General features: G+C 37.8%; 1 protein-coding gene across 7 annotated transcripts in view; it reads right to left on the bottom strand.

Moving 5' to 3' along the window:
- SHTN1 (shootin 1) overlaps positions 1 to 9,561 on the bottom strand; it is a 106,002-nt gene that overhangs the window by 76,805 nt on the left and 19,636 nt on the right. For 5 of the 7 annotated variants that reach the window (XM_081243773.1, XM_081243769.1, XM_081243772.1 and 2 more), the window contains exon 3: positions 3,260 to 3,320. In XM_081243773.1, the coding sequence (XP_081099899.1) occupies positions 3,260 to 3,320 (61 nt within the window). Of the gene's footprint in view, positions 1 to 3,259; positions 3,321 to 8,810; positions 8,906 to 9,561 lie in introns of those variants that run through there. The other 2 variants (XM_081243771.1, XM_081243770.1) reach the window with 2 other exon arrangements.

Here is a 9,561-nt window from a genome sequence, read left to right as displayed (position 1 = left end):
AATGTCTCAGGCCTAAGTTCATGTGTGAATACCTTTTTACAGGAATGTCCTCTGTAGTACAGAACTGCTTAGGAAACAACCACTATCACTGTTTATCAGGCCAACTATGTGTCTGTCGTGTGCTAAACCCTTTACGTGTGTCCTCTAGTAAATCCTCACAACAATCTTAGGAAGTAGGTATTATCATAGCAATTTTGTATTTGAGAACACCAAGGCCCAGAGAAGTTAAGGAACATATCCCAGATTACAGAGTTCTAACTGGTAAAGGCCAGCTAAAGCTATTTCTAGATGACTTCAATTTTCTATGTTCTATTCTAATTCCTCATATTTAAAAATGACACCACCAATGATGCTGCTTCCTGAGCAAAACTCCTCTCCATCCAGCCAACTCTCAGCAATATTTACATGCAGGATATCTAAAGTATATGTGGCAAACATACCATAAGTTCTCGTGCAATATCAGATTACTTAGAAAGGTTTTCACGTGGTGAGAAAACAGCCATGAAAGCTAGCAGGTATGCAGGAAAATTGGTAGGCGCTAAAACAGAGCAGAGGGTCTAACGTTGTGGTCTAAAAGACATGAAAGAACCTTACTTACTTTCACTTTCACAGAAATCTGTCATTCTAGGGAACATGGCTTTACTATGCAGTCAGTGGTGTACTCTGTCCAGAAAGACAGGAGAAGGGCTCGGGAAGAGCTGGCAGAGGGCCAAGAATCACACGGAAGTATGGGCAAAACCAGCTACAAAAAGTATGCCAAGCTAGGAAGAGTTGATCCCAACAGCCTAACGAAGCTCTTCCTGACCCTCATTCGGCTGCTCTTCCTACACCTGGAGAACCAGAACTAGAACTAGGTAAACATCACAGGAAGGCAGATTTCAACTTAGTACCAAAAGAAACCTTCCCCTGGAGCTGTCCAAATGTGGAGACTGGTGTTCAGAAACTAATTCATGAAAGGTAAATGATATGAACTCTTAATCCTGAAGGGCAGTCAAGCCCTGGATGGTGCAGTAAATGAGATGGTGGGAGCAGCAACTAGTATTTTTTTTTGTTTTTTTTTTGCGGTACACGGGCCTCTCACCGTTGTGGCCTCTCCCGTTGCGGAGCACAGGCTCCGGACGCGCAGGCTCAGCGGCCATGGCTCACGGGCCCAGCCACTCCGCGGCACGTGGGATCTTCCCGGACTGGGGCACAAACCCGCGTCCCCTGCATCGGCACGCGGACTCTCAACCACTGCGCCACCAGGGAAGCCCACAACTAGTATTTATTGAGCACTTACTATAGTGCCAAGCACTATGTGCAGCACTTTTTACATGGATTATTTCATTTAATCCTCGAACGGCCTATAAGGTAGGGTCATTTATTCCATTTTTACTAAGGAATTGCTCAGGGCTACAGGGATTCACACCAAATGGTGCTTTTTACTGGTGAAAACTGCCTCATTCCCTTCCAAATCTGAAATTCTACTCTATGTTCTAAAGTCGTGAACCATTTAACTCAGACACAATTTTTAAACAAATATTTAAAGTTTTCTTAGTCTCCATTTTCTGTTCTTTTGAGACTGAGTGAAGAGTTAATACTGTTTTCCTGCCATCCAAAGTTAAATTAGGATGATGTAGTAAAGGTAAAAATTGAATGAAAACAACAATAAAGATGAATTCTTTCAAGCTTTGAGTTGCTCATAAGGAAAAATGTAAGTTTTTAAAACTATCAAAGGTACTTAGAGGAAGAGAAATGGAAAAGAGAAATAGTAGATGAAAGCAAAGTTTACATGTTACTCTAAAGGTAGGCTGATTTGGTAGGAAGTTGCTTCCATTTCTGCATAATGCAAGAGGTAAAATCCCTACTACCTACCTGGACCAAAACATTTTGTAACTCCAACCATAAGAATTCGAACTATTCCCACTGCACATAGGATGCCAATCCAATATCAATAACTAATTCAAACACATTAACTGGTAACTATGTCAATGGTATAACTCTTGAAGCTGTAACTCAGTGTCAGTTCAAGTGTAAGAAGGTCCCATTAATCCTGCATTAGGGAAGGAGAAGGTCCTAAACAGCTACAATCCACACATTCACAGATAAAAAATAGTTCTGTCATAGCATATTGGCCACCAAAGATAGGTTTTATCAACAATATTCCCTTTTGGTTTTCCTCGTTACAGCCAGATACCTGAAATAAACTGGCTATTGAAATTTCACTATAATGCTGCATTTTTATAGGTGCTTTACCTTCAACAAGAATAAAATGCTTTGTGGTGTAGTTACCAAGTCAACGCTTTATGATATACTCAAACAACCTGACTAACACAGCATCTGCAGAAGGATGAACAAAGGCCCTGCTTCTAAGGGGGAGGGTCACTCTCCCTGTTAAGGTCTGGCCCTTTCCCATGACTTATTTCCTTCTGATCCTTCTGAGTGTGATCAGATATGTTCTAGTTTAGGGGATGAAGTAATAACAGATTTACATCACATAAAAAATAACATAGCAAAAATTAAGAAGATTATTAAAGCTTTTGTGGGAATATAACTTTCCTTGGTGAGAGGGCTATTTCAACCATTCAAACTCCTAAAAATGTAAAGTTCTGTAAACCTAGAATTCCTTTTCCATAAATTAACCTAAGGAACTAACCAGACCACTGTAAAAATGTATGTATAAGAATACTTGTCACGGCATTATTGATAATTACTAAAAACCAGAAATAATCCAGCTATCACTGAAGAATTGTTTAAATAAATTACGGTACTATCATAAAATAGAATACTATGGGCAACACTAAAAACTGATATACATATCTCTACTGACATGCAAAGATGACTATAATATACTGTTTACTGAAAAGAGTAGGCTATAAAACTGGATGAGAAGCATGACTGTATTTTTTGTTGATACATATATTCCACAGATAAAAGATCAGGAAAGAAAGACTATAAAATACTAATGTTGGCTTTTCTCAAAGAGTGAAGGTAACAAATTTGCTCTCTTTTAACTGTTCTGTATAATAAAATTTTTTATAACAAGTACAAACTGTGTTTTATATATATATAAATAACATACTTACGAAACAATAATGCTCAATCCATTTCTTTAAAAATCACAGTAATGCCAGAGCACTTTTTGGGCAAATAGGAAGACAATTCTTCCTTTCTTGGATGCCCAATGCATCAGCAACTAAACACAGGGTACACGTCTACCCACATAATCCCAAAGCACAGTTGTATGTGTTAGAACAATTCCACTGAAATGCTTACTTACTTTTCTGAAATTCCTCCAGTTTTTTAACCGCTTCATCTCGTTCTTGCCTAATTTTGTCACACTGAAATGAGAAAAAAACAGAAATGTTAACTTTGTATCATAAGTTTGGAAAGACAAGAAAGAGCAAACATAAACAATTTTATGAAAATAAAAATCTTAAAAAAGCATTAATGATATATCCAGAAAAGACAAAAACTCTAATTCAAAAAGATACATGCACCCCCAATGTTCATAGCAGCACTATGTACAATAGCTAAGACATAGAAGCAACCTAAGTGTCCATCAACAGATGAATGGATATAGAAGATATGTGATATGTATACCATGGAATATCACTCAGCCATAAAAAAGAAATAGTGCCATTTGCAGCAATATGGATGGACCTAGGGATTCCTATACCAAGTGAAGTAAGTCAGACAGAGATAAATATATGATATCACTTATATGCGGAATCTAAAAAATAATACAAATGAACTTATTTACAAAACAGAAACAGACACACAGACATAGAAAACAAACTTACGGTTACCAAAAGGGAGAGGGCGGAGATAAATTAGGAGTACGGGATTAACAGATACATATCACTATATATAAAACAGATAAACAAGGATTTACTGTATAGCGCAGGGAACTATATTCAACATCTTGTAATAACCTAATGAAAAAGAATACACACACACATACAACAGAATCACTCTGCTCTACACATGAAATTAACACAATATTGTGAATGGCAACATGGTATTTGTTACTGCTTACCAGCATGATATTTGTACCACTTGTATCTGGCCAATTTTCTCAGACCTTCTAAGATAATGAGTCACCTTCCTGCTCATTATCTCTTCAGTAACAGACCAATTTAACATCCTTGAGTTAAAATGTATTCATTCTTTAAGAGAATATTTGTGCCTCTTTTTAAGTAGGTATTTTGCTGACACAGTAAAAACCCCACTCATCCGCAGGTCAGATTCCTGAAACTGTGCAGTTTCAGTTATCCAGAACCCTGGGGGCACACTGGAAGTGACCACTGCCCGGAGGCAAACTGCTGCCCAACGTCCCATGCACTCTCTCACTCAAGAAAAAAACCATCCATGTATCCTTAGAATTCTGAATAGAAGAAGGTAGCAAATTAAAAGGAAGGAAGGCAAAAATAACTTATTAAAGCATGAGGATCTTTTAGGGTATCAGGTACAGAAACAAGTATCTAAACTGACTCTGTAGGTATTAATGAATTTTTTTAAAACCTAACATTCATTATGGGCACTGAATTCAATTCACCCCGATTTTCACAAAATAGGAAGATTTTCATCAAAAATGTCTAAAACTTTAAAAAGTGATTTTAGCTATTAGAATGATAATTAACATTTTAATTGTGTGGGAATACTATTATACTATAATAAGAGGACCATATGAATAAAGTTATATTTTAATCCTACCATGTCAGAAAAACACATCTGGGATATGTGTTTTGGGATTTCATACCTTTGGATATTTTTATTTTCAAATGTCAATGGCTAAAAAATTATGATGCCACTGATAATTGGGAAAACCCAAATTAAAATAGTAAGATATTCTCATCTAATAGACTGGCAAAAACTGGAAACGTCTGGGATCAGATGTAGGACACTCTCACATACTGCAGATGAAATGTCAACTAGCATAACTACTTTTGGAAATAAACTAACAAAATTGGAATTGTACATACCCTATGACTCAGCAATTCTACTTCTAGATTCTAGAATCTCTAGCAATGTGTACAAAATGATCTATACAAACATGTTCTGCATTTATAATAACAATAAATCATGGTATATCCATATAATACAGTATAAATGAAAATGAATGAAGTTAAATGTATCAACATAAACCTCAGAAACCATTATGTTGAGTAAAAGGAATTATAGAATATATATCAAATGATACCTTAAGCACACAAAAACACTTTATATACTTATATTGTATCTGTATATTTCCCAATACATATGGTATATATAAAAACATAAAAACATGAAATAGAAGGATACACACAAAATACATAACAGTAGTTGTCTCTTAAAAGATAGGGAGGGGGGGCTTCCCTGGTGGCGCAGTGGTTGGGAGTCCGCCTGCCGATGCAGGGGACACGGGTTCGTGCCCCTGTCCCGGAGGATCTCACGTGCCGCGCTGCGGCTGGGCCCGCGAGCCATGGCCGCGGAGCCTGTGTGTCCGGAGCCTGTGCTCCGCGACGGGAGAGACCACAGCAGTGAGAGGCCCGCGTACAGCAAAAAAAAAAAAAAAAAAAAAAAAAAAGATAGGGAGGGGAAGGGGTCTAGGGCTGGGTGACACAGAGGACCTTCAATTTTATCTGTAGCATTCTTTTTCCTTTCTAAATTAAAAAAAAAATAAGCTAATTCTGTGAGGTGTGTATTTGTTATATTATTCTCTGCCCTTTTCTATGCTTTTAAAATATTTTTAAAATAAAAATTAAGAAAACAGTTCAGTTTTGTATGTCAGTCTCTCAGGAACTGAAACTTTCTAAAAGTTTTAGTTTTAAAAACCTCTCTGTTCATTTGGGTAAATCCATTCTGGCCAGAGTACATGAAATGAGTACACGGTGTTAAACTAGCAAAGCTATTTACTAAATCCTGACCTAGACCCTCCACAAGAGGGGTCAAGCAGGACCATTTTTAAAGGAAAAGGCATATCCTTTCATTAAAGTTTTCTTGTGTCAATTTAACATCTGTAAAAAAGTAATTCTGTCTAATACAGTTTCTAGTCCCAACTTAACATGTAAACTGTATTTATTGTCTTTTGGTGTTTAAAATTCTAAACACTCTATAGAGTCCTGGATTCTCAAATAAGTTTATGAGATCCTTCCCCCACCAGATAGTGTAACACCTAACTTCATGAGCGTGCTAGCCAGCTGTTTCAGGAATGCTCCTCTCATTTTCTAGAATGTGGTACCTGTTCCCCTTGTACTTCCCCACCACCCTGCCAGTCTGCCTACCCATGGCCCATGCTCTTTGCTCATAAGGCCCAGGTAGACATGCTTTGGTTAATAACAGGTCTCAACATCACAGTCTTATCCCAACATTCAAGTAACGAGTTTCTACAGTCCAACTATGTGCTTTCACACTAACTCTATAGTCATCGCCAGCAGATTCAGAAGCAGTCTCCCAACACCAGCTGTGTTCTATCAGAGGTCTTCATGTTGCTGTGCTTTCTATTTTCTGCAACCATATTATGATAGAACTGGCAGCCACAGAATTTACCATCTGCTATGGATACTGAAAGGGGTGTGTATTGTGGGGGGCGGGGATTTACACATGCTGCAAAAGCAACTTATTTATTCCAAACCAGAGCTGAGCAAAATATGAAGGACGTACCCGTTTACTAAGCAGAAATCCAAACATCTACTTATTTCATCATTTTAGATGAACCCAGAAAAATACCTTGTAACCTTTCTCTCCATCTACCAAGAGAGAGAAAGCAGCAAAGATTCCAGGCCTTTTTGGAAGAATGTTGTATCTTTACATCCCACAGAAGCCCCTCACCCATCCTACCCCTTCCTCTCTCCTGCTCACGCAGCTGCATCATTTGTAGAAACTGCTTCTTTTTGTGTGAGAATTGCTCGTGAAGACTTTGCAATAGCAACAGATGTTCTTGGGCCCACGTCCCTTAATTACGATGCTCAATGATTCTCTGTAGCTCAAGGCTGGGGTAGAACCCAGCAGCACGAGTGCTGGCTGGTTTAAGCAAGTTGGATCATATTACATCAATTCTAGAGTCTCTATTTTGGCTCTTCATGAAGTGGTGAATTGGCGGGAGGTTAGCCTTGCTGCTTTTGAAAGCTCTTCATATTAGAAGCCCTGGCTGTTTTCCAGAACTCTTCCTTGAGGCTCATCCAGGCAGATACCTGGCTTCTGAAACTAAACCATCATCTCAAAGCATTGCCAGACTGATTTGCAGAGGAAAGCCTTTCCAGTGTGTATTGGTATTCCCCTCTCCCGACCGAAATGGGCAGCTCTGTTCTTTCTGCCTCGCATATCATCCAAATGCTGTTTGTACTAAAATGTCTGCTTAACGGGGCTCAGCAGAAGTACAGATAACTGTAGGCACTAAGATATCTTTATATTTTGCTGTGTGTATATTTTATGCAAGAAAACCCCCAATATTCTGAATTGTGTCTAACGTCCACTAACATAAACATTCATTTTTATCTCCATGATGCACAAATGCAACAAAGAGTTGCCAGACTACAGAAAGGCCAGTTTGGGGCCCAAGAAGTACACACATGCACTGCATACACAGGACAACAACAGAGTAGGCAATCTATACAAAGACAACTACTGTACAGTTGACTGAATTAGACTTCTAAGCAGGCATCTACTGTAATCACTGAATGCCTTTATTTCCTTCCTCCAAGTATTGAACAAATTATTCATACAGGTGCTATGTTAAGCAGAGAAAATACAGTGGGGAACATAATAGGCAATGTGCTCTCACAAAAGTTATGATCAACCAAGTAAGATCAACAATGAAACAAGCAATTTATAAGAACACTTGCCATAACGAGAGAAGCACTGCACTACAGGAACCTACAGCAGAGGCTACAACATTAAGTCTGAAAAGGTCTCAACCCCACACCATTTTTTACTTATTCGTCTTGAACTTCATTCCTTTTATGTCCAGTTACAATATTTAAAAGTTGAAACAGGCATAGCATCAGAATTGTGCATATTTACCTGTTTTAGAATATTTGGTGATGCAGTTCGAGGACCACCAAATCATTTTTAGTAAAAATCAACAATTCTATTGTCCCACCTATGTAAGTTTGGCTAGAACTCAGCTGTGCTTATCCTTAAAGAACACAATAAATTAAATCATTCCCACTAGGATGGAATTCTTTTCACCCTCCTTCTCTTTTGGTGGTGTTCTTTCTTCCAATTCAAAGTTCTTTCCCTCCAATTTTCACAGGCAATAAAGTAGTAGCTGTCCCCTAAAGCTGTCTTACAGCATTCTCCAAATTCTAGGTATTGTGTGTTAGATGGAAACACATGTCATCAGAACAGAGATCCTTGCTCTTTGTTTCTGGATAGATTGCTGTTAATAAGAGACTCATTTTCACTTTCAAACTGCTAAGTAATTACTTTTTCTCTGGCACAACCACTTGCCACTCTGCTCTAAAGAAACTGCATGTATGTGAATGTATTATGCATGAACAGTTAGTATAATGGATGCATATCTTGCTCTTTAAAGTGGCTTCTTTACTGATTTTTTTAAAATAAAATACTTTGGGACCTTCACCTCTGAAATTTACAAAAGATGAAGAAATTTGAACAATAGACAACTGAGCCAAGATGCAAACAGTATCATCTATCTTGCTTCTTGAAACCTAAGTCTTGGAAAGTGTCTGTCTCATTCCCTTTTCATTCATTGTTCCTGGCAAGCTGACAGAACCGCCTGATGCAGTGTTACAGTAGCTCACCCAAACGACTTCTAATCAGCCACTTAAACATTTATTCATTTCAAAACTCGATCTCGGAACATAGAATTAAACATAAATACTTACTGTTCAAAGGCAGACATTCTTCTATTCTACAGATTTCCTTCTTTTTATGCACACTCCACACTGCCCCCACCACTCTGAGAAATGTGAAAGCTATTCCATTAAAAGCTCAAAAAAGCTTTGCCCCCCCCATATAGGAAAAAAACCACAAACAGCTATGACAAAGATCCTGAATGAGTCATAAGAGAATGCCCTTCAATTGTAGAAGCATGACTAACACATTTAAATATGATGATTGCTTCACAAGCGGAGTAAAACTTCATCTGGTTGACTTCAAAATATACAAGTCCTCTATTTTTCTTTACCCCAAAAATAATTTGGAAGGGTTGTTGACTTCAATGTGATAGGCCTTCTCACTTTTTAACATAATGCTATTTAGAAACTAGGCAAAAAATAAGTAGCACCCTTTCTATAATCTCCACCTATCCTGATGTCTAAAAAAAACAAAACTGAAGCTTTTACACTTTAATCCAACCCAGATATCTTACACGTACCCTATATAATATTTTGATAATGAATTTTGGTTGATAAAATGTGATAAGTGCATAAGAAATATACAGATGTTTCATTACAAAGAGGCGACAATTCTGCTTGTGAGAGAAAGAAGACTTTGAAAAAAAGTAAGCGACATTTAATCAAGCATTAAGAGATAAGAGTTAGTCACATGGAATTGAGTAGGAACCTTGTCTTTTTGTTCTTTTCCCATCCCACCCCCAAACTCTAAGCATTCACTTATATGTACAACTTATCACAG

The sequence above is a fragment of the Mesoplodon bidens genome (assembly GCF_964165515.1).
Source record: "Mesoplodon bidens genome assembly, chromosome: 1".
Taxonomy (NCBI): domain Eukaryota; kingdom Metazoa; phylum Chordata; class Mammalia; order Artiodactyla; family Ziphiidae; genus Mesoplodon; species Mesoplodon bidens.
This window is presented reverse-complemented; position numbering and strand designations above follow the sequence as displayed.